The sequence below is a fragment of the Macaca fascicularis genome, chromosome 4 (genome assembly GCF_037993035.2).
Source record: "Macaca fascicularis isolate 582-1 chromosome 4, T2T-MFA8v1.1".
In the NCBI taxonomy this organism is placed as follows: domain Eukaryota; kingdom Metazoa; phylum Chordata; class Mammalia; order Primates; family Cercopithecidae; genus Macaca; species Macaca fascicularis.
The window spans coordinates 111242103-111269215 of NC_088378.1; the positions used below are offsets into that span (position 1 = coordinate 111242103).

Genomic DNA, 27113 nt, shown 5'->3' on the forward strand with positions numbered 1-27113 from the left:
AGGGTATTAGAAAATTACCAAGGACTTCAACAAAGAAAGAGGGTATAGATAAAAAAAAAAAAAAAAGAAGATGGAATACAGGGAAATAATAGCTCTAATTAAGGAGAGCAGTAAAGCTCAGAGATAGAAGATAATATAACATGCCTAGAAAATCACAAACCCAGACAGGGGACTCTGGGCAACAGATCTCCAGGGGAAAAATGAATTCAATAGACAAATAGTAGGCTCAAAATCTTGGAAAACAAAGTCTCTTGGAACAGCACAAAAATGCAAGTTTATACACACTATACACACACACATACAAACACACAGTCAGCAACTGTACTAGAATAAAAACTGTACTAGTCGTGGTCCAAGGTGTCTTGATTTTTTTAAGGGTTTCAGGAATAACAATGGAACAAATTTAAGCAACAGAAGAAGAAACAAAAACTATCAGAGATACAGTAATGAAGATTGATTTTATTTCACATTTTAAGTTAAAAAGGCAAAAAAATTAGTCAATGCAAAGTACCACTAAGATGTATTCAGTTTTATATTATGTCAAGCTAAGGAAAGCAAAAATAAATGGAAGCAAATAGAATTAAAACAGAAAAGCCACAGAATATGCAAAATAAAGACTTCAACTGTTCCCTACTCTGGATTTTCTGAATTTATAAAGTGATATTTTAGTATTTACATTAAAAGATATATATGTTTTATCTCTGAGTTCAATTGTTATTTTTGTTTTAAGGATGGCTGCAGCAATGACTATGGAAAAATAATCTGAAAAGAACAGCACAGTCCATTAGAAATGTCTAAAGCAGGGCCGGGCACGGTGGTTCATGCCTATAATCACAGAATGGCTTGAGCCCATGAGTTCCAGACCAGCCTAGGCAACATAGCAAAACCCCAACACTGCAATAAAAAGAAAAAGAAAAAGAAGAAACATCTATATAGAAGAGCAGTCTATAACCCAGAAAAAGCGTAAGAAATAAAATGACAAGAAACAAACTGAACTAAGAGCAATTAAAGCTACTTACATAAATGTAGTAGTTATCACCATGCTTTTAAGCTATATTGCATATAATTTAAAGAAGCTATGAAATACATAAAGCCAACCAATAGAACTTAGGACTAAAGTGAACACAAAAAATAATTTGTATTTCTTTTTATAAAAAGAAATAACAGTTTCATGGATAATTTAGGTTGGAAAAGACCTAAAAAGGTCACCTAAAGCCAGGCACAGTGGCACACGCCTGAAATCCCAGCACTTTGGGGAGCCAAGGTGGGCGGCTCACCTGAGCTCAGGAGTTCGAGACCAGCCTGAGCAACATGGTGAAACCCTGTCTCTACAAAAAATACAAAAACAGGCCGAGTGTGGTGGCTCACACCTGTAATCCCAGTACTTTGGGAAGCCGAGGCAGGTGGATCACCTGAGGTCAGGAGTTCAAGACCAGCGTGATCAACATGGAGAAACCCCATCTCTACTAAAAATACCAAACATTAGCCAGGCATGGTGGCGGGTATGGTGGTGGGCGCCTGTAACCCTAGCTACTTAGGAGGCTGAGGCAGAAGAATTGCTTGAACCCACAAGGTAGAAGCTGCAGTGAGCTGAGATCACGCCATTGCACTCCAGCCTGAGCAACAAGAGCGAAACTCTGTCTCAAAAAAAAAAAAAAAAAAAAAAAAAACAGCAGGGTGTGGTGGCACGCACCTGTAGTCCCAACAACTAGGCAGGCTGAGTTGAGAAGATCACTTGAGCCTGGGAGGTTGAGGTTGCAGTGAGCTGAAATTGTACCACTGCACTCCAGCCTGGGCAACACAGTGAGACCTTGTCTCAAAAACAAAACAAAACAAAAAAGAGATCACCTAATACAAATAACTATCTGATGCCTGAATCCCCAGTGAAACACCTCAGTCAAAGGGTCATAACCAGCAAAAGCAAAAATCCTATATGCCCAGCAAGGGAACCTATTATTCCATTTTGGAGAACCACAAGTTCCTCCTTTTAGCCACTTAAACTCTGCCTCCCTCTAACTGCTACCTAAGGGACCTAGGTCTTTCCCTTTTATTCATAAAAAAGTCAGATCTCTTGTCAATATGATAAACTGTCAAATATCTATGGCAGCTACCAGGTCATACTCTTTTGATCTTTCAGCATTTCCTCTTCTTCCCTAAGTTACAGCTCTAATTCTATAAAGTACTTACCTCTCTTTTATCTTTTGCTCTCTTCAAAACATACTCCACGTTCAACTGAACCCCTCTACGTAAAACTCAAAATGATATTTAATCTTAATAATCAATCTTATAGAAATTTTTATTCTTAAAGGGTAAGCATGTGCTTACAAGGCTCATCAGTTCATCTTGTTTAACATTTAATTAAAAGTACATACTTTGTCTTAACCAATGTATTTCCATCTCATCTGCACGGCTACACATACTAAATTTGTATTTTTCATGTTAAACATGATTCTCTCTGTAAAAATAAATCTCCCATCAAAGAAAAGCCCAGGACCCAGTCTTCACTGCAGAATTCTACCAAACATTTAAAGAAATACCAATTCTCAAACTATTCCAGAAAATTGAAGAGGAGGGAATTCTTCCTAACTCATTCTGTGTGGCTAACATTACCCTGATACTAAAACCAGACAAAAACACATCAAAAAAAGAAAATTAGAGGCCAATATCCCTGATTAATAGAAATGCAAAAATCCTAGCAAACTGAATCCAGCAGCACATTAAAAAGATCACTCACCATGATCAGGTAGCATTTATCCCAGGAATGCAAGAATGGTTTAACATATGAAATCAATAAATACGATACATCACATCAACAGAATGAAGAACAAAAACAATATGATCATCTCAATACACACAGGAAAAGCAAGTGATAAAATTCAACATCCCTTCACAATAAAAACTCTCAGCAAGTTAGGTATAGGAGAAACGTATCTCAACACAATACAGGAACGACAAACCACAGTCAACATCATACTAAGTTGGGGAAAGTTGAAAGTTTTTCCTCTAACATCTGAAAGAAGACAAGGATGCCCATTTCCATTCAACACAGTACTGGAAGTCCTAGACCACGCAATTAAGCAGGAGGAAAAAAATAAAAATAAAGGACATCCAAACTGGAAAGGAAGAAATTAAACTGTTTATCTGCACTGTTAGAACTTAAAAACAAATTCATTAAACTTGCGGGATACAAAATATAACATACAAAAGTCAGCGGCGTTTCTATATACCAAAATAAACTAGTGGGAAAAAAAAAAATCAAGAAAGCAATCCTACTCACCAAAAAATGTAGAACACGTTGGTATAAATTTAACCAAGAGGTTAAAGATCTCTGCAAGGATGACTACAAAAAAACTAATAACAGAAATTAAAGAGAACACACACCAAAAAATAGAAAGACATCCAATGTTCGTGGTTAGAAGAATTAATATTGTGAAAATGACCATATTACCTACCAAAAGCAGTGTATAGATTCAATACAATGCCTACCAAAATACCAAAATACATTCTTTACAGAAATGGAAAAAGACAATCCACAAAACCACACACACACAAAAAAATACACAGAAGCACCAAAAAAAAAAAAAAAAAAAAAAAAAAAAAAAAAAACACTAAATAGCCGACGTAATCCTGAGCAAAAAAAAATAAAGCTGGAGTTATCACACTACTGGACTTCAAAATATACTACAACGCTATGATAACCAATACAGCATGGTACTGGCCTAAGAGCAGACACGCAGACCAATGGAACAGAATAAGAAACCCAGAAATGAATCCACATAATTATAACCAACTGATTTTCAACAAAGGCACCAAAACAATCATTTGGGAAGGAATAATCTCTTCAATAAATGGTGCTGGGAAAGCTGGATATCTATGTGCAGAAAAATGAAACTAACCCCATCTCTCTCCATATACAAAAACCAACTCAAAATGGATTAAAGACTTAAATGTAAGATCCAAAATTAAGAAACTACTAGAAGAAAATGGTGGAAATGCTTTAGGACACTGGTCTGTGCAAAGATTTTATGGAAACCTCAAAAGCACAGGCAATAAAAGCAGAAGCAGACAATTGGGATTAGATTAAACTAAAAAGCTCTGGACAGAAAAGGAACCAATAAACAGAGTGAAGAGAAACCTATAGAATGGGAGAAAATATTTGCAACTGACCCATCCAACAAGGGATTAATATCCAGAATATATAAGGAATTCAAACAACAACAACAAAAGCAATCCAATTTTTTAAATGGGCAAATAACCTGAATAAACATCTTTCAAAACAGACATACAAATGACTAACAGGCATATGAAGAAAATGCTCAACATTACTAATCATTTGGGAAATGCCAATCAAAATTACAATGAGATATCATCTCAACCCATTTAGAATGGCTATTATCAAAAAGATAAAAAATATTAAACACTGGCAAGAATGTGGAGAAAGGGGAACTCTTACACACTCCTGGAAGGAATGTAAATCAGTACTGTCATTATGGAAAACAGTATGGAAGTTCCTCAAAAAACTAAGAACTACCATATGACCTAGCAATCCCACCACTGGACATAAATAGCTAAAGGAAAAGAAATCAGTATCTTTGCACTCCCATGTTTATTGCAGCACTATTCACAATAGCCAAAATACGAAATTGACCTAAGTGCCTACCAACAGGTGGATGAATAAGAAAATGTCATATATATACACAATGGAATACTAATTATTGAAAAAGAACAAAATTCTGTCATTTATTGGAACACAGATGAGCTTGTAGGACATTAGGTGAAATAAGCCTGGCACAGAAATATAAATACTACATGCTCTCAGTCATATACAGCAGCAAAAGAGTTGAGCTCAAAGAAGTAGACAGTACAACAGTGATTACTAGAGTTGGGGAAGGGGAAGGAGCAGGAGGACTAGCCAAAAGTTTGTTAACAGATACAAAATCACAACTAGGTAGGGCACAGTGGCACACACCTGTAATCCCAGCACTTTGGGAGGCCAAGGCGGGCAGATCACTTGCGTTCAGGAGTTCAAGACCAGCCTGGTCAACATGGTGCAACCCTGTCTCTACCAAAAATACAAAAACTAGCTGGGCATGGTGACAGGCCCCCGTAATCCCGGCTACTCAGGAGGCTGAGGCAAGAGAATCACTTGAACCCGGGAGGTGGAGGTTGTATTGAGCCAAGATAGGCCCCCTGCACTCCAGTCTGGATGACAGAGAAAAACTCCATCTCAAAAAGAAGGAAAAAAAAGAAAAATTTACAGCTAGATAGGAGGAATAAACTCTAGTACTCTATTAACACTACAGGGTAACTATAATTAACAATTTATTGTGCATTTCCAAATAGCTAGAAAGGCAGCTTTTGAATGTTTGTAACACAAAGAAATGACAAATATTTGAGGTGATAAATATGCAAATTAACCTAATTTGATCATTACACATTGTACACATGCATAAAAATATCACTGTACCCCACAAATATGTACAATTATGTGTCAAAAACAATTTTTTAAAACTCGATTCTCAAAAATGTTATTAGTGTAAAAGGTTCATTGAAGCACAGAAGCTTTAAAAAAAATCAACAAGTACTAATAATAAACAAAAACAGTGAGAAGACTCCAGTGCAGATATAGAATGAACTTATATGTGTACCTGGATTCAGAGATGTAATTAGTATGCACAAATAGCCCCACCAACCCCCAAGAAAGCACAAATAGGGAGTAAAATAATAAATATCTAAAAACTGAATTTTACTAGACCAGAGAGCTACTATGTTTAGTTCAATGTCCTGTCTAACTGAAAATGCTGTCCAAGAGAAACATGAAGCCATAAAACCCAAAACTTTTTAAACAAATCTCAGTGACACACTGGTACACCAAACCTTTTTTTCCAGAACAAGTGCAATATAATTTTTCCAATATTACATAGATGAATTCTGTCTAGTGATAAACGAGCCTCAAACTAGGTATGATTAAAAGTTTAAAATTCATATGACAAAAAAGGGACTAAATCACACTATTACTGATAGTTTTACTAATTGTAAAACTAGTCTTAACATGTATTACAACTATTACAACACTTTGCTTGAAAGGAAAGCAGTGCAAGCTAAAATTATATTAAACAACATTGATGTCATATAATATCAATGTCATTTATGATAGGAAAGCAACACATGATGTAAGCAGGTGTTTTCCTTTAGTTGAAAAAATACTCAATTACACAATATGAATCAACTCTTCCCAAATATTTGGGATATCTGTAAGAGTTCAATGACTTTTTAATTTGCTTAACCTCCAAAAACCATACGATAGTAGAGAATTTTTTTTAAATTAAAAGAATGATGATTTTGCTAGCCATAATGCAGCCTTGAAAAGACATCTTGGTTTCACTGAAGGATGCAGTAGCTACAAGTAGTAACCTACAGTAGCAGATAAAAGTGCTATTTGAATGAAAGGCTGCTCTAAACACTCATGTTTCTACAGTATGTCTGTTTTGTTGGTCTTAAAACAATGAATTACATTATAAAAACTAAAGACATCAACTTACAGTCACTGAACATTTATTTTCAATATACCATATCAAGAAATGGATTGTAAACACAAGATTGTTCCACACTTATGAATCACAGCTGTCAATGTAAAAAGGGAACACGTTTGTAAAATGAGAGACAAAATAAACATTTCTTCATAAAACTGATGCTAGTAAACACCATTGCAGTGATTTTGAATACACTCCTCAAGTGGTATATATAAACAGTATATTCAGTATCTCAAACCTATTACTTGGGAAAATATTGTTCTGCTCACTCACTAGAGGTTAAAAAAGTGTAATAATGGGCACATCTAAAAACCATAAGCAAACACTACACTTAGAGATGAAGTAATACTTGACACAGTCAAAAGCATTCAAAGAAGAATGCTGGCTGCTTTCTCTCAAAATGAAACAATTGGCACCCCAACTTTTGTGTATCCAACAGAGCATTAAATGTAATTTTCTATGTTTCTTATTTTTATAATTTTCTAAAACTACGATTTTTTTGAGACAGCTGAAATACAATCCAAATCACTATGTCAACAACAAAAACACTGGTCCGAAACCAACTTGGTTCACCATAACAGAAAAGATGATGTAGCAATTATTTTGGTAGCTAATTTTAGCACTAAGGTTACAAAACAGCCACGATCTATAGCTTTCACTGGTCTAAGGAATATAAACAGGATTATTTCCCTGCTTAGCTTCAATGAAAACAGCTAGTAAAAGCCTATAGTGCCAGGAACAACAATCTGGGCAAGAACTATGTTGTTTTTATTTAAAAACAGCTGAAGTTACTGAAAGTTACTGTCCACACAGGGTTTTCATCAATAATTACAGTAAGATTTCCCAGGCCAAGCACAGTGGCTCATGCCTGTAATCCCAGCACTCTGTGAGACAGAGGCCGGAGGATGGCTTGAGGCCAGGAGTTAGAGATCACCCCGGGCAATATAACAAGACCCTGTCTCTACCAAAATAAATAAATAAATAAATAAATAAATAAGATTTCTTCTTTGCAATTATCTCAAATCTAACAAAAAGTTAAAATTTTTTTCAAAAATGTTTTCCATTTTGCTTTCAGAAAATGTGTGGGCCTTTTACTGACCTAAATATCCCAAAAGAACTTTGAAATCAAGATAAATCCCCTGCTAGATGGCACAATGAAATTTAAACAATCTTAAACAGAAAAGCCTTATTAAGTTTCCCCCACATATTTCCTACATATCTTTAAAACATACACACTACACATATATCAATGTAAACATTCTGCTACATAATCAAAGATAAATAATTGTAGTAAACAAATTTTAATATCAGAAAATTTAGGAAGTAATTTAAGTTCCTAAATTTAAAAGTTTATTTAAAAGATAACAGAATCATAAACAAATAATAAATCATAACTCAAAAAATGTCTATGTACTTACAAACGTGCTCTAAGTCTTCTATTAGCAAGAGATGTATAACAAAACTGAAAAGATTTTTCACATTAATAAAAACTTTTCATATCAACAGAAATCAATTTTAAAAAAAGGACAGGAAGTAAGAATACAAGTATTACTATAGAACTGGAATTTTATAAGCAAAAAAGTCTAACAAGATGACACATGTGTCAGTTCCACATCCAATGTAACACCCTTGAAGGTAACTGGAGTTCCAGCAAGAACCATGTTAATATTAAATAAATGATTTTCCTGAATTTGGACTAAACTAGGAAACAGTGACCATACAACTAAACACTGTCAAAGGTGCTTAACAATAAAGATAATTAGAGCTACTATACTGACACAAGCACCAAAGTAAAAAATTGAACAATGCATACATAAAACAAAATTTTAAAAGCTTTAAAACATTTAGAATACAACAACAGAACAATGTAAACCTAAGTAATAACACAATACAATATAAATAATTCAGAGATACACTATTAGCAAGCAATTCAAAAGACCTCAGTTTTAAGGAGTTGTTAAAATGAAGCTTCCTAGTAGCCAGTGTTGAGGTCTTAAGGCAGAGTAACCCGACAAACTTATGGGTGAACAGCAGACCACCTATTCCCAACTTTAAGTATTGCTATATTAAATTTAAAATATACATAGAAAATGTTTTTAAAAATGAAAAATATGCTGAACAAACTGTACAGGAGAAAATGTCTAGTCAACGAAAAACAAACCAACATCACATAAATCTGAGAACTATTTACTCTAGGGAATGGTGAGGGAAAACCTTACTTTTCCATGGGAAGCTGATTTTACCTTTACCTATAATTTTACTCACAGAATAGCTACTAATAATTGCCGCAACGTTTACAGTAATATTTTCTCTGCTTTATAAAAGAAAAACTGTTTTTTTATACATTAACATGACAAAGTAATTTCTTATTAAGAATAGTTTAGCCTTACAGAAAAGTAGTTACTTCAACTATAGACCCTTTTCTGTCCAACAGAAATATAATGTAAGACACATACGTAATTTTAAATTTTCAAGTAGTCACTTTTTAAAAGGCAAAAAAACCAAAACAAGTGACATAAATTTTAAACACAAATATCCAAAATATCACCTCAGCACATAAGCAACATTAAAAAATTGAAGAAATTTTTTTTAACTTTTTTTCATACTGAGTCTTCAAAATCTAATGTGCGTTTTATAGCACATCTCAATTAAGACCAGACTCATTGCAAGTGATCAATAGTTACATGTGGCTAGTGTTTACTGTCCAGAGCAGCAGAGGTATAGAGTTCTTTCTCTGGTTTTAAGATACATGCAAAAAATACCAAAGGAGGTGAAATGGGATCAAACAATGTAAATATTTCAGGGGCTGGGACGTATGCTGAGAAAGGTCAATTCAGCCATCCCCCCTGACTCCAGCAGGCCTAAGGTGACCACATGTTTCAATTTGCCGGGCAATCCCTATTTATTCAAGAGTCCCAATTTATACCTGTTGTCATGATGTAATTATTAAAGTACTCGCTGTAACTCTAAAAAGTGTACCATACTGGATGATAAATTATATGGTCACCCTACCTATATCCATAATATCCTTGAGGATAACTCCACACTCCTTGGAAGAAAATTTAGTTTAAATTCTAATTCTGATGCCTGGAAAAGAAGCTCTAAATTCAAAGGAAAGAACCCTAAATTTACTACTACCCTCCTCATTAAAAAAAAAAAAAAAAAAAGAAAAAAAGAAAAAAGAAAAAAGAAAAAGCTGCTGAAAATTTATTTTAAATTGCAGACTAAAAAAAAAAAAAAGTAAGAATTACCTGTTGAACAAGGCATCTGGAAATTGGGATCATTGCTATCCAAAACAGGCAAACAGAACTGGTTACTTGCAGATCCTAGCATAGGATCCTTATCGCTGAGCATGTTCTTCAGCGAGTCCTCTAAGACATTTTGACTTGCACTAAAATCCTCACAGACTTCATTCTCCAGGTTGGATCCTAGAAATAGGGCATCATCTAAGTGTTCAGTAGGAATTAAATGATTAAATGTATCAACTATATCCATGAAGACTTCTGTGTGTCTTTCAGCCCTATAGAAAGACAAAAAAAATACCATAAGAAATAAAGCTATCAATTGAAAATCACCTAATACCAAATTATTTTAATAGTTTTGAGTCTAAGAACACACTTAAGGTATTTCTGAATTGTTGTTTAAAAAAAATCCTCACTTGTTTTTAGAATATACATTTGGAAATGTAGAACAAATCTTTACTAATGTTTCTTCATCATGCATGTAGTATATCATTTTACCAGAAATTCTACTAAATGTTTACTCAGTTCATTATTTTTAGAAAAAAAACTATGTATATAGTCCATTAACTTGACACATAAGAAAGAATTACAAGGCTTAAAGCATAAAAACAATTGATTTTAACCACAACCTTTTCACAAATTAAGCATCAGACACTGCTTTTACAATAAGTCCACATAAAAGAGCTAAAATCAAGTAGTTTAAATTTTTATCCCATACCTATTAAAACCATAAAGTGGCCTTGCTTTATTTACAAAGTATTAAAATTATTTAAAGAAAGGTAATACATATAGACAAAGGGCTTTTATTGTGGGGGTAGGGGCGGAAAATGAAAAAGAAACTATTAACCCAACAAATCAAAACTTAAAAAACTACACACGCACACAAAGATGTGCACAAATACACCTTTTTTCAAGGTCCCCTTTTAGGAGAAAAACAAGATAAATGACACAAAGACAATCTACATCATGTATTTAGATTTATTTTAGTTATGTGTGGTCTATACAAGTATCAAGTTAGTCTCCCATTTGAACTGTACCTACATTGCTCAGCAAAAGTCATTTCAAAGCTCTACAGGAGCCTCAATTATGAAAAGTTAAACCAATTAAGTTGAACTGGTTTGAGAGAAAACTGAATCAACATATTTTAGAGGGTAGAAAGTCAACCAAAAAAAACTAATATTAATTTAACCAAAAAATTCCACTGATTAACCTATAACATCTTGGGCTCCTTAATTCCAAGAGTTTTGAGATTAGCTCCAAATCTAACAAAATTTCCTCAAACTAGTCTTGAATTCTCTCCCCCTACAAAACTGAGGGAAGAATTTCAGATACACGCTACTGGTTATATATGTCATACTGTACTAAAAATTTTACCAACATTTATATAATTTAAGCCCCAATAATAAATAGGGTCTATTATCATCCTTGCATTATTTTAAAAAATGCACTTGAATAACTTAAATGTCTTCCCCAAAGTCACAAAACAGAGCCAAAATTCTAGCCTAGGTTTCAAGCTCCACAGCCCATACCCATTAGTGTTACCCTTTCACACTGAGCTAAGGGCTGAGATGATCTGACTTATTAAAGGCTCTCTAAAAACAATTTTCCTGCCAGGTCCAGTGGCTCATGCCTGTATTCCTAGCACTTTGGGAGGTGGGCAGATCACTACAGCCCAGGAGTTGGAGACCAGCCTACGCAACAAGGCGAAATCCCATCTCTACAAAAATTAGCCAGGTGTGGTGGCGCGTGCCTGTAGTCCCAGTTTCTTGGGCGGCTGAGTTGGGAGGATCACTTGAGTACCGGACGCGGAGGTTGCAGCAAAATCAAGCCACTGCACTCCAGCCTGGTAACGAAAGAGCCCGACTCTGTGTCAAAAAACAAACAAACAAAAAAAATCCAAAAAAAAGATGAATTGCAAAAGGGAACGTGGATACCTGAGAGATGACGGAAATGTCCTAAATCTTGATTGCAATAATGGTTTCAGAAATCTGTTCATTTTTAACAAATGCATTTATTATACCTCAATTAAAAAAAAAGAAAAAAAAAGAAAAATTTCCTGTCTCACAAAAGTTAATGCCCTTCTAAGTAGAAGAGTTTCGGTATCTCTTCTCATTTTTTTCCATTTATTTACACTGAAATGTTAATAAAGCACTGAAAGAAAATGCTAACTACAGACTTGCTGCTTATTTTACATGCATTTTCTCAACTGACAGAAAACTGTAGCTAGCAATGCTGAAGAAATCTCAGGACAAGTTCCTTTAAGAATTCCCTACCACACTATATGATCTCAGCGCCAAAGAAAGTCTCAATTATCATACATCACCAATACTTCTGCCTTATATGTTTTCAGGTTCCAAAAAAAATTTTAGTATATTAAATTCTGGTAATTAAAAATAATTTATGAAAATATTTACTAAATGTTTACAAAATTAAGTAGAACTACCAATGAATTCATTTATCTGAATGTGCTGGAATCCAGTACTGCAAGCCAAAGCCACCTCCACTTCAGAGAGTTGCATCCCAATTAGTAATCTTTTTTCTCAGATCAATCAAAAAGAAAAAAGGTAGTTTCAGCTCTAGAAACAAATGGCTAACTTTCCTTCAAAAAAATGATATGCTGAATCTACTGAAAAGTAAATGCACTTGTTACCACAGCAACATGAGGCTAGCAAATTCTGCAAACTTCCTATGAGGTCTTCCTATTGTACCAATTATACGCTGTGAGCTTTCAAGTGATGGGAACATTCACAACATTCAGAAGTTATGGTCACAAAGCTCAAGATCACACAGCTATAATGAAGACCAGGCCATTATAACTAGTCATCAACAAGCAATTTTTTTGTTTGTTTTCAATAATACTGCTATGAGTGAAACCATCCCAAAACCCTTTCATGGCTTCAGAGCCTGTAACGTATTTCTTGAAGATCAATTTTTTTTAAATAAAGCATATTGTAAATAAAATGGGTCAAGTTTCCAGTATTGTTTTTAAGTCAAAACTATTACGACTTATAAAGTATGTTTCCCCGGATTGAAACAGGCATTATCAGGAAAAAGGTTTCCACAGTCACAAGTGGAGACAGACTGAAGTTACATTTCTTTAACGATACTGTTTATTTATTCATCAAATGTTTATTAAGCAGCTACCATTGTGTGAGACACGTTTAGTAGGCTAATGAAAATGGGAATATTCTAAGAACATAGTAATAAAGCGTTATCACATTTGTGAGTCCAAAGAAGACAATTTCCACAGGACAAATCATAATCCTAGTGTTTCGTGGGACACGTTTTAAGAAAAATTATTATAAATGAGTGAGAATAATTTTTCTTACGTGGTTCCAACTGGCTCTGGAGGTAATTCCAAAGAGAAAATGCCAAAAATGAACAGTATGTAGCCATCCAAAAGAACTCCCTTGAAAGTAACATTTATTGGAGATATAATTCATTTTTAAAAATCAGTTTCAGATATAAAGTGATCAGTCTCAAAAATAAAGTAACTCTAATGCTAAATAAGCAAACAAATTAGCCAAATGTAGAAATATTTACTCACTTGTAATGGATACACTAATCTACTAAACGCAATGTGATACCCTGGATTAGATCATGGAACAGAAAAGGGACAGTAGCAAAAAAAACTGGTAAAATCAGAATAAAGTCTGTAATTTAGTTAACAGTAATACACCAATAATAATAATATCTGTTCTGATAAAGGCACTAGCTTTATGTCAGATGTTAATAATCAGGGAAACTAGATAAGAAACACTACACACCCTTTGCAGCTTTTCTATAAATATAAAATTATTACAAAATAAAGTCTTAAAAAAACTAAGAACATTCTGGGATACCTAGTAATGTGGCTAACAAAGACAATTGGATCTAATTAAGGGGGGAAATTAGGAGCCAATTTAGTATCTTTGTTAATTAAACAAATTGTCTAATTTAAACAAATCTCTGTTTCTTAACACTAAAATTCTACTTAAATGCTCCCCTATATTTGGCATTCTAAATTTAATAAAACATAATAAGCCTATATAGGGTGAATTTTAAATGGCTAATGTTATGTGTATATCCAATTAAATCAGTATTGGTAATTTGGGAATATACATGTTAAAGTCAGAAATTGTTTCTGGGTAAACTCATGTTTACAGACAACAGAATATATGCAGCTAAGTATGTAAATGAATAATCTGCATAATTCAAAATTATTCATTTACTCATACATGTATTAAGCATCTAATACAAAGCATTTTAAGTCTAGTGAAACGAACCCATCAAAAAGTCAAAGAACTCACAATTCAAAACAACATAAATATATATAAACAAATACAACACATATAAACATCACAACAAAATGCTAAGTGCCGTATTGAAGGGCTGCGAATAATATCACAGACGAAGGTAAAACTGAGGAAGCTAACAAAGGCTAGGCAGGTGATGTGTAAGCTGGATCCTAAAGATCCAGAGGATATTCCAGGCAAATGGAACACCATCTCTTAATTACAAATGGCTGAGTTTGGTCCTAATGGACTATTTATAAAGACTCAGAATACAACTAAAAATAATTAGTACTAATTTGCCAAATAAAATTTAATCTGAGTCCAAAGATATTTCCTGCTTTAAAATATGTTTCATCTGTAATTCTCAGAGAATTATACTGAAGCCAGGTTTAGTTTATACTAACAAAACAGCCTAATTATTTTATAAGTGTTTCAAGTATTAATAGAATGCAAAAAGATGAGATTTAGAAAGTGTCAACAGCAAAAAAAAATTTCACTTTAGGCCAGGCACCGTGGCTTACACCTGTAATCCCAGCACTCTGGGAGGACGAGGCGGGCAGATCACCTGAGGTTAGGAGTTTGAGACCAGCCTGACCAATATGGCGAAAACCCGTCTCTACTAAAGACAAAAAAGATTAGCTGAGCGTGGTGGAGGCTGAGGCGGGAGAATAGCTTGAATCTGGGAGGCAGAGGTTGCAGTGAGCCAAGATCGCACCGTTGCACTCCAGATTGGACGACAAAAACAAAATTCCATCTCGAAAAAAAAAAATTACACTTTATGAAAACTCACTTTAAGAGCAAATTAAAATTCTCTATCCCAGCTTTTTAAAAACACCTTCAAAGTAAACCTATGAATTCTATTATTTCCTAAAACACACACACACATACACGCCTAACAATAAATCACTAAGGCTATCAAAGGCCAAAGAGGTTATGTACTAAGATGAAGTACACTCTCACGTAGTCCACATTTGTGTCTGTGGGTGTGTGTGTAGGGGGGTGGTGTGAGGGGAGCACAAATATATCAGGAGACTAGTATCTCTGACGAAAAGTTATACAGGGCAATAGTAATAGTGGTGGTGATGGGGGGTTGGTCTATGATAGTAAGTGAAGGCCTCAAGCGTTCTGAAGTGAGGTAGTTACCAATGCATAAATGCTGAAGAGCAATCCAGGCAAAGTCCTAGAAGTACAATGGTCTTAAAAGCAGAGCACACTTGATGCCTTCAGCCCCTGTACCATCGTTTAAATTAAGCAATTTCATCAGGCATGCTTACTAAAAACAAATTCCTAATAGGCAGTAGCAGAAGAACAAAACAACTAATAATAATAATGATAAAACAAAACTTCTTGTGCTCAAACTTCAAGACAGGCATTGTTCTACATGCTTTGTATCTATAATTCTCAATCAGAGGTGAGTATGCCCATGCAGAGAATATTTGCCATGTCTAGAGACATTTTTGGTCATCACAACTGGAAAGGGTGCTATTTGCATCTAGTAAACATACTATAAAGCACTAGGACAGCCCCCCACACACACACAAAATTATCCAGCCAAAAATGTCAACAGTGCCAAGTTTAAGAAATTCTGCTCTACATTTATTCATTTAATCCTCAAAACAACCTTATATTATTATCCTAATTATATAAAAAATGAAATAAAATTAAATTAGGATCAAAGAGATTAAATGATTTGCCATAGTAGGTGACGGAGCTAAAAGTTGTTTGTTTTTATTTGTTTAAGCTATCTCCTACAGGAAAAACAGAGCTAAAATCTGAACCCAGAAAATTTCATTTAAGAGTCAATGCGCTTATGACTGCCCTATCTGTTTATAAGGTTAAATTCACTGGATGTTGACTGTGTGCAAGGCATTATGCTAAACAAATTAAATGCATCATGCCATTTAATCCTCAGAACCAAACCATTACGCAGGTACTATCATTCCCAATTTACAAGAGAGGGGCTAAATAGCAAAGTTACACCCAATATTACCAAATAAATAAGTGACAGAGCCAGGACTCAAATCTACTCTGCATTACACCAAGGTCAGTTCTTAACCACTATGGTATAACAACACTGAAGATGAATCATAGGTTATCCTTCGAGGACAGAGTCAAAAATTAGTAAGTGGTTAGATCATGTGGTATGACACAATACTACAAAGTACCATTCTACAAAGCAATTCAACCTAGTCATCTACTCTACACCCCCACTTCAAATTCTGGTTCAGTTTCGTTAATTAGAATCTATTGGCAAGACATCATTAAAGAAAGCAAGGATCATAACTTCTTTTCTAAACGTATCTGGTAAAAAGAAGATATCAAGGTGTCTGCTGCACAAAGACAACTTAGACCAAAGCAGACCTAAGGCCCTAGGAAAGGATTAGAAGATGTTGAAACTGGCAAACGCAGAATTACAGTAGCCAACAGTAACAAGAATAAGTTAACTTCAAAGTTTACAACTATATTGGCATTATATCATAACTGACATTATAAGCATTAGGAATTTGAATAAACCACCAAAGTAGTGGACCTAGCTCATCATTAAAACTATGGCCTAGGTAGTAACAGCCCGAGCTAACATGTACCTGGCACACACTATACGCCAGGCCCTGGGTATCATATGCATTATCTCATTAGTTCCTCACAGCGGCCCTGTAAGGTACGCGCAATTATTAGTCCTTTCTCTTTAGAGCAAACTGAGACCCAGATAATTACATAATTTGCCCAAGGTCACATACCCAATATTCCCACATTTGAACCCATTCCTGAGCCTACACTTTACACTCTATATAATGCACTCTACACATTAATTTTTATGCTTTTAATGTATCATTAATGAAATCTTAAAAAATGCTAGAAACAAAAGTGACTCATCCTTCTTCCAAAATAAAGCAGGAATATGCACTTAGCCACCCTCTACACATAAAAAAAACAAAATGTTAGCCTCAGTGCATATGAACATCATTAGAGGAAAAGCAATTTATCAGCTACAAACTTTTCCATTTATTTTCAGTCTAAAACTTTATGTTTTCATGTGCCCAGCTCACATAAATTACAAGTGAATTAAAATATTAAAGTTCAGCCTTTCTGTATAATCTACCATGCTCTTCAAAACTGTCTAATAAAGTTAAATTATGCCAACAGGTTAAAACTTCTGGAAATATCTTAAAATTTTTACTCAACTATTTCTCTATATCCACTCTTCATTGTATAATAGTCATAAAATTTTAAGATACCATTAAAAATGGTCTAAATTAAACACATTACGCAGGACAGTAACTGTCAGGTCCACACATAAAGCAATGCCTCATACAATGCCTTTTAAAACTCTTGATATTTCCCCCTTTAACTCTAATACACTGATTAACATCGGATGTCCATGAATCTTGTTTCCCAGTCTATATCTTTACTGAGAATAGAAACAGTTTTAGGGTCTCATGTATGTTTAATCACATCAATACTCTCAATATCTTTCCGTGTGTAATCAAAGGGCAACAATTAAAGAATATTTTTTGACTGTGTTCTCAAAAATGCAACAGTATCATAAATGTCTAACAGTTTGCCAAGTAATTTTTATAGTTGAAAAAGTGTCTATCCTTCTGAAAAGATACTCCAGAATTCTGAGAGGGTGCTCCAAGAAGAAGTAAGAGAAACATAGTCCAAGACGTACTTTTCCAGAAAAGAAAAAAATCCAGTAGCCACTTGTCAGAAAGAATTCTTGAAATGCGGATGAATAAAAACTGTTAGAAATCAGCACCCCAAGAATCCTGAACTCCTTGACACTGTGTGGTGAAATAGTTATTGGTAACACACAAACCTAAACGTTGACCAAAAAATCTCATAATCTCATTAAAAAACAGAAAAGTTATCTCCAGAAAAAACATATGTAAAAAGGATTTTATGAGAAATTTAAATGGATCTTAAGAAAGCAAAATACATCAAAAAAGCAAACACCATCCCACCATGTTAAGGAAGATAAACATCATCTATTTTAGTAACTGAAACACAGAATTGTATGTATAATTTTCATTTACCAGTTTTTCCAAATAGGCCTCATACTATGAAAAAAATCTAAGCTCTTGATTTTGCAACACTCCAAATTGTCACTTGCTGCCTCCCAACTTTTGTAAGTAATACATTACATAAGTGAAAGTCAAAGACTGTCAACCTTTCCTAGGGGATTCCAATACTCAATAAAATTTTAATTTTAATAACATGGTTTGAAATGATTAAAGACAAATTCCTTTCGATTTTTCTATCTTGAAATGTGCATGTGATCAAACCAATTTTTTACCTACATTTACATAAAACACTTCTCATAGGTGACTTTTCCGATTATGCAACATATAAATATACCGTAAGATCAACATGATAAAGTTATCTGAGGTCTATCCCAACAAGAGAGAATACATAACTAATTCAGGTGTATGCAAAAGCAGTAAAATAAACTACATTTTTCTATTCTTCAATAAATGAACCTATAAATAATGTAAATAAGAGGCAAACTTTGGTCCCATCACTGGCTCATTTTTATCATTTTGACAAATCACCGGGTACAGCTATCTGAAAAAGCTTAAAATCTAAAGCTGCAATCTTTTTAAATAAAAGTAGCCGATTTCAGGACTGATTGTGTGGCTCAATCAGAGCAATCATCACTCCTAAAAGTCTCTGCCACTAAACTCTGCTACTATCACCAGAAAATGAAGTATGTATTGTAAAATAATAACAGTGAAAATGACAATGATGATAATGAAGTAAAGAATCATTATGGTAATATATAACCAGTAAACAGATGAATGAAGAGAAAAATTAGGGGGCAAAGGTCTAAGTGATAAAGTTAAAAATTACTATTTAACAATAATCTTAACACCTTTTGTGCTGTGGAAAGCAGCTATAAATTCAAAAACATAAGTATACTACAATAGAAAGGTTTCTGGTTCTTTGACTTAACATGTCGCTCTATCACAAACACACATCTTTTTCTACAAATATTTTCACAGTTCCAAACATTTCATTCAGGAATCAAAAAATGAATGATTGAGGCGTAGTTTTGTTAGATTCTAAGCAATCATTTTGACAAAGGGAAGACAAGTTCCACCCCAAAATAGTAATTAAATACAACAACGTACTGTATAAGTACTCCCTATGGAGTTTACTGCACTGGTTTTTAAATTTAACTTAAGATAGTAAAGTTAGTATTTAGAGAAGGCTCAATAATTGTTCTTTTTAAATTAAATACCTCTACATGTAATGCAGAATTAGGACTAGAATATTAAAGCAGTGTTGCCACTTAACATTAATCCATGAACATATTCTACGCGTGACTATTGGAAAGCACTAATAACCACCCCAATCTAAAGTCTCTAGGAATTGGCATTTAAAAGCCCAAAGACGGAAAAAGGTCACCTGACCCGGCAACACATCCTGAGGGAAAGGAGGGACACAGGACTCTGCGCGATATCAACATTCTCTCCCTTTCTACTCTCCGCACCGCCCCCGCCCCCCGTGTCAGGTGATCAGTTATTTAGCACCATTAACACGTACGTATCGACAAGTGGTTCACTAAATTACATGTATTATCCGAAGGCAAGAGTCTAGGCTTCTCATTTCAAACTAAGCAAAAGGAGTCGACAGTTTGGGTCCCGGGCACAAAAGCGCGCGTTAACTGGTGGATAAATGGAACAGCAACTCTCGTCTCCAAAAAGCAGCGGCAGGGAGCAGCCTAGCAGCCAGGGCCAGTCCCAGTTTCCCGAAACCAAGGCCCAAAGCTCCATGCTCGGGCTCCTTGAAAGGGAAGAGGCCCTAAGCCGGATCCGGGGGCCTTCGAGCAGGGCCTTCCAGGCAGCGCCCGCCGTGCCTTGGGCCTGCGCGCCCGTGCCTCAGCGGCAGCGGGGCGCACTCGCGGCAGACGGCTGGGTACCAGTGGTCGGGAGAGAGGCCGCGGTCCCGACCCTCCGCCTGGCGACCGCGTCGCTGCGACTCCCTCCCCAGCCCGCGGTCCAGATGGTCCACAGGCGGCAGAGGCGCGGCCCAGGTAGGCCGAGAACGTTGCGCAAGAGGCCGGAGAGGCGATCTCTCGGCTGCGCGGGAGAAAAGCGCGGAGAGTCCGCCGCGGGAGGGGCGGAGAGGCCCGCGGAGGCGCTGTGCGTGTGGAAGGGGATGGGGGAGGGGAGGATTGCCCGTCTCCCTGGCCGCGGCCACAGCCGCAACTCACCCAGCTCCGCCAGACGAGCGCTACCACTGGCAGCAAGAGGAAGATGGTGGACGCTGCCGCCGCCGAAGAGGAGGAGGAGGGGGCCCGGTGGGTGCCGCGGAGAGGGGGTACGCGCAGGACGTCGGCGTCGCTGCCACAGCCTCTTTTCCTCCTGGGACGGAATAGCTGCTGCTGACGACACTATTTCTGGCTTCCGCGCCGCCCTCCTAATCCTCGTTGCAGCCGCCGCCGCCCTGAGCCCGAAGGTCGCTTGCCGCGTGGGGACTGTGCGACGGCGCGAGACCCCGCAGCCATCGGCGTGCGGCGGCGGCGCGGGAGCTGGAGAGGGGCCGCGTCACGTGACCCCACTGTTTACCGTTCCGGGGGCCGCGGCCTGCGTCGCTGCCGCGCCTGCGCGCTGTGGGGCCTCGAGCGCCGCGCCTCCGTGGGGCCCCGGGCTGCTGCACTCCCCGGCGCTGCCGCACCCCTCCCTGTCTTCCGAGGACGCGGCACCGCCTGCGGGCTTCTAGCTCACACCTCCGGGCCGTCGGGAGGGGCGAATCAGAGGAGCGCTTTTTCTCGATCTTAATAAGCACTAAGGCATCACAGTTAATATAATATTCATGCGCAGCTCCCCAACCCCAGGTACTTTTTATTAATTGACTGTGAGTTCAAGAATGGTAGAGTAGGATGGAGTAGATGAGCCCTCTGCCCAAATATCTGTGCTGGCTCGACACAGCAGCCTTACCATTAACTACCTCCGTTACCCTCACCCTGCATGGCTGGTCTACCTCAAGACTCAAACTGCTACCTCCAAGAAACATTCTTGGTATCCAGTAAGCAGTCTTCAGAATATGGTCCCAGGTTTCCCTGAGGGGTCGCCAAGACCTTTCAAAAGAGCCTCCATTTCTTTGCCAGGAGCATGTGTCTAAGGCCAAATTTTCTTCCCACCCTTCAACCAAAACAGCATATAGCAGCTGATTCAATGCAGAAACAGATAAGAGAATCCAGCCATCTTCTATTAAGCCAGACATTGAGGAAATTTGCAAAAATTTTAAATATCACTCTTTTTATTAATTTGGAAAATATACTTTTCATAAATACATTATTTGTAGTAACAAATATTGTGTGGAGGTCCAGAGACAAAAAGTTTTGAGACCCACTGGTCAAGCAGACCCACTGGTCTGCTTCCACAGACACTTGAGCTAACCCCATCTCAGCCTTTAATAAGCACTGTGAAGTAATTGTTGCTTGTCAGTCACTCCAACCAAAAGGAGCTCCTTAGGGACAGAGTTTGTGGCTTTTATCTGCAGGACCATTACAGTATTCAGCCAGTGTACCTGCTGAGCACCTTACTGTGTGGTCTGCACTGTTTTAAAACCTTTACAGTACTTGTTGATTTAAGCCTTAGACCAACCGCAGCCCACATTGTAAGATTAGTGCAGGGTGGAAGAATAAGTCACAGGCATGCGGTGAAGATCTGTTCTTTCCTCTCTCTAGTCTTCTGATACTTTAAGCACTCCCAATACCAAATGCTCTTCTACAAAGGAGGTTTGGGTTGTCCTGATTCCACTGGATTCCTAGAGTTTCACCCCATGTCTTGACTAATGAATCCCTCAAGACTTTGTTTTACAATATTGTTGTAATGTGTTTTTGAGAAAGGAAAATAGAAATGAGGTGTTGTTTTTTTTTTTTTTTTTTAATTCTCACTTGGGATGTCTGGGATGAATTATAAAAATAAGCCTAATGTTATCTTTACTCTTCTGGTGGATCTCAGTGTGAGATTTCAAAAGGGCATTTGGAAAGAATAAAATTATTGTTATAAACAAAATCCAACCCCAAAGGAATTCAATAGAGTAGAACTTGATAAGGGAGACTACTAGCTGGAAAAATCCCTTAGAAGGGCTGAGGAAAACTTACCTTCTCAGAGAAGTTTTAGTAAATTTAAGGTAAAACAAAATGGAGATTAAAAGAAAATGTAAGAATCATAAGACTGTCACATTTACAAAGCAAAGATTTCTGATCCTAAAAAAGTCAACAAGCTTGCCATAGGCATGATGTTTTGATTCTGTTATTTTGAACCAGCCAAGCGCCCAGATTCACATTTGTCCATTAATGATCTTTGCTTTTTGCTTCCAGATGTAAACACGAACTATTTATCTTATACCCAATTCATAGAAAGGTTAGTAGAAGAACCAGCATAATAATACTGGCAACAGCTATAACTGCACACAGGACTTATTGGAAAATCAGATTGTATCAGTAACATTGAAAACTCCAGGCCGGGTGTGGTGGCTCACGCCTGTAATCCCAGCACTTTGGGAGGCCGAGATGGGCAGATCACGAGGTCAGGAGATCAAGACCATCCTGCCTAACATGGTGAAACCCCGTCTCTACTAAAAATACAAAAAAATTAGCCAGGCGTGGTGGTGGGCACCTGTAGTCCCAGCTACTCAGGAGACTGAGGCAGGAGAATGGCGTGAACCCAGGAGGCAGAACTTGCAGTGAGCTGATACTGCGCCATCGCACTCCAGCCAGGGTGACAGAGTGAGATTCTCTCTCAAAATAAATAAAAAAAAAAGAAAGAAAACTCCAGATTAACTTGGGAAAATTAAATTTGGTAGGAAAATAAGACAGAGTAATTGATAATGGCTAAAACTGACAGTGTATTTGTATTTAACTAAAAAATTATGAAAGAAGGAAAGTTGATAAAATTTTCATCTTGCAAAAGGTTGATCTAAGAAAACTGAGCCTGGCAGAGATTAAGACTGTGGAAAACAGTACGCAATGTAGATACAAAAGTCAATTTTGATACGAAAAAAGCTTGTCATCACTGAAACATTGCTCCCTACAGTATCACTACACTAAATATGGGGGAAAAAATTGGAAGAATTAGCTACTATGAGCAGAAAGTCAATAAAAATATTAAATTTATTTAATGAAGTTTTTTCTGGCAAACACTTTCTAAACACACATACTTTTGTGTTAGTTTAGATTTAAATGTTTATATGCTTAAACACAGAATCAAAACAGTGGGGTCAAAAGATTTCAAACTCGGCCAGGCCTGGTGGGTCACGCCTGTAATCCCAGCACTTTGAGAGGCTGAGGTAGGTGGATCACCTGAGGTCAGGAGTTCGAGACCAGCCTGGCCAACATGGTGAAACCCCATCTCTACTAAAAATACAAAAATTAGCTGGGCATGGTGGCGGTCGCATGTAATCCTAGCTGCTCTGGAGGCTGAGGCAGGAGAATGGCTTCAACCCGGGAGGTGGAGGTTGCAGTGAGCCAAGATGGCACCACTGCATTCCAGCCTGGGAGACAGAGTGACAGAGATGAAAAACAAACAAATAAAAAACAAAATAACTCAAACTCATTTTACTGAGATTATCATTGAACTTGGAGGCTTAAGTTACAACACTTTTTCTTACATCATCGGCTTGCTCCCTTCCACACATTTTTTTTCCTACTTTCTCCAGAAAGATGGGCCGCAGCTACTCAGGCTTTCAGCAGTAAACAGTGGGTGAAAAGAAGTGCAAGCCCCATCGGGAGGTGAAAATTTCCATAGCTTACCTCTGTTGAAGGGGTGCGGCCTAGGAAGGCTGGATCAAACAATAAAATAAAGCTTTTCCACGCATCAGGACTGTGCAAGCTATAAAGCACCTTTGTCAACTTCAGCAACTTTAAGGCACAGGAAAAGAGCAGAGAGAGACCTGAGGCATCAGATTTTTAACTAACTCTATGATTAACTGTCTTTGTGACCTTATCTCTTTAGGCTCCTCTGCGTTACTGTCCCTGCCAACACACTTCATTTGCTCATTTGTTTATTCATTTATTCCATTATGCACCCCAATGGGTTTCAGAAATAAATGGTATTGTTCATGCCCTCAAAGAACTCAGAAGAGTGGCAGTAGATAATTAGGATTCAGCCTGGTGTGACAGCAGTTGGTGTAGAAGACCCATATTCGTGTTTTATTTGACTTGACCTGGAGTGGGTATGGGGGCCTTTTCTGACAAAAGGGATGTCCTCAAGGTCAAAGAAGTACCAGAGAACTTGATGTGTTTTGGGAACTACAAATGATTCATTATCTGAATTGAACATGTTGCAGCCATGAAAATAAAACTCTTTTAACAAAGAAACTGTTTGCGATTTTGTCCCTCAGTGACAATATTACCTCCCTACTTGAAATCTTTTCATAATTCTCCAAAATATAAAGAACAAAATCCAGGCCAGGTATGGTGGCTCACACCTGTGATCCCAGCACTCTGGGAGACTGAGGCAGGTGGATCACCTGAGGTCAAGAGTCTGGCCAACATGGGGAAACCTTGTCTCTAATAAAAATACAAAAATTAGCTGAGTGTGGTGGTGCATGCCTGTAATCCCAGCTACTTGAGAAGCTGAGGCAGGAGAATTGATTGAACCCAGCAGGCAGAGGTTGCAGTGAGCCGAGATCGCAGCACTACACTCCAGCCTGGGCGACAGAGCGAGACTCCATCTCGAAAAATTAAAATCCAAACTTCTTAATGTAACCAAGGCCCTTTAGGATTGGTCCTTGCCAACTCTTCAGTCTCTTCTCTCCCTATTTCCTGCTTTTTAACTTATGATACAACAATACCTAATTACTTCCTGTTTTCTACACACATCCACACAATGTCCCTCAACCTAAAGTTTTTGCTCGTGCTGCTCCTTCTGACAGGAATGCCCCATCCCAAATGACCCCAAAAGCCACATAATACCTCCTCTCATTTTATCTGAATTGTTCCTGCATCCTTTAAAGATGCAGTTCAATGATGTATCCCTCACACTTAATGGTGAAAAGATAGAGGCATCCCCATTCAAACCAGGTTACATAAGGCTGGCACTATCACCACCATTATTCAATATTAGCCAATACTAAAAGGCAAGAATAGAAATAGTAGCTATAGAAAAGGAAAGGACACAAAAGATCATTATTTGCATATAATAAAAACTGCCTAACAAAGAGAATCAGTGAGACAACTGCTAGCAGTAAAGAGTTGCCTTGATACTATTTAAAAATCAGTGAAAAAAAATAATGGGTTTCCCATAAACAGCAATCATCAGTAGAGTACAGTAGGGAAAATAAATTCCAACAAAAATATAAAACATTTAAGTAGCATAACAGGAAAAAAATGTGCATTTTTATATGTACACAAAAAGAAAAGCTATACCTATAAAGAAACAACCCAGAATAGCCAAAATATATTGAAAAAGAAGTGGAAAGGTGAAGGACACATACTTCCTGATTTCAACGCTTATAATGAAGTAACAATAATCAAGACAGTGTGGTACTGGCATAAAGATAGACATATACTTCAATGGAATAGAATTGAAAGTTTAGAAATAAAACCATGTGTCTATTTTCAAAAGACTTTTGACAAGAGTGTGAAGAATACAATGGGAAAAGAATAGTCTTTTCAACACATAGTACTGGGAACCACTAATCAGCCACCTACGAAAGAATGGAGTTTGGACCCCCACCTCAAACCACGCACAAAAATTTCCTCAAAATGAATCTACCAGACTTCAGTTACAACAAAGAGGCAAAGGGCACCTGATAAGGGATAGTGAAATACAAATTTTATCTGATTAAAGACTGGTTTCCCAGTTGCTATAGCAATTGTTTGTACTCTGAGCACATTCAGAATCAGAATCACAAGATATGATTGAAAGCAAGTTTATGTTGCATGCTCCTAGGCCCAGAAAGTAGAGAAGCAAAAGGAAAGGTCTTTAGTTTAAAAGCACAGCAAATGTTACAGCTCTCCCTACTCCAGGCAGAAGACTAAAGGTTAAGTGTTCCCTGCAGTTTGTGGTTTCCCGAGATGCTACATCAACCAGTCCAAAGGTGGAGAAGCACCTTCAACTGGAAGCACAGTAAATTGGAGCAACAGCAGAATGCATGTCCATTAGGCAAGGCTGCCTTTGGAATGAGGGTTAGGGGACCTGCTTCTTATGGGGCTGAAGAGAGCCATGCCTTTTCTCAAAAGGGACCATTCTAGCATTCCTGAGCTACGTGCCCACTCATAAGTCTTTCAAATTACTTCACTAAAAGCCAATAACTTGTTTACAATTTGTGTTTAAATTCCAACTATAACAGAAGAAAAAGGTTGTAAAATATTGTGTACAACTTAATGTCTACACAGAAGAAAGAGAGCCTTGAGAAAATGTAAAATTTGCTTGGAGGGTCCAGGCTCCACAAGGACATTTTTTTCAGGAAGTCTCACCAATAGAAATATGTAGAAAACTTGGTTGATCACAAATTGGAATTCAGAAGACATATTGGAAAGATTGGAAGGGAGGGCCAGAAAAGAGGATTTCATCAAACTAAAGGAGGGGTTGGGAGTTGAAAAGGTGAAATTGTGTGATAGCAGACAACCAGGGAAGTCATATGAGAAGAACATTCTAGAAGAAGAAAAGGCTAATTCCAAGATACTATAGTAGTAACATATTTGGGAGGTTCTAGAAGCAGAAAGAAGACTATTCTGACTCGAGTATAGGGTGCAAGACAGGAAGATGAGAGATTGGCAAGAACAAGGCAAGAAGTTTAGAATCTACTATAAATAAAATGAGAAGCTATGAGAGTATTAAAAGCAAAAAGTGACATCTGATTTTTTTAGTACAGTTGTTATTGAGATATAATTCACATACCATATAATTTGCCCATTTAAAGTGTACCATTCAATGATTTTTTAGTACTTTGTTTAGTATATTTAGCGCATTTAGCACAGAATTGTACAAGCTTCACCACAGTCAATTTTAGATCATTTTCATACTGCCAAAAAAAAAAATCCATGCCTTTTGGTCATTACCACCCATGCTTTATTCCCTCACCAGCCCTAGGCAACCACTAATATG

The 27113-nt window shown here is 37.0% G+C and overlaps 1 protein-coding gene across 10 annotated transcripts in view; it reads right to left on the reverse strand.

Annotated features, from left to right (window-relative positions):
• The window catches only part of PHF3 (PHD finger protein 3), an 85780-nt gene extending 65186 nt beyond the window's left edge, over positions 1-20594 (reverse strand). For 4 of the 10 annotated variants that reach the window (XM_074037715.1, XM_074037712.1, XM_074037714.1 and 1 more), the window contains exon 1: positions 20264-20594. Coding sequence is in view for 3 of the 10 variants with exons in the window: in XM_005552621.5 (XP_005552678.3) it covers positions 9785-10028 (244 nt within the window). In the remaining 7 variants the exon portion in view is untranslated. Of the gene's footprint in view, positions 1-9784; positions 10054-19593; positions 19851-20263 lie in introns of those variants that run through there. The other 6 variants (XM_074037713.1, XM_005552621.5, XM_074037710.1 and 3 more) reach the window with 3 other exon arrangements.
• Between the last annotated feature and the right edge of the window lie 6519 nt (positions 20595-27113).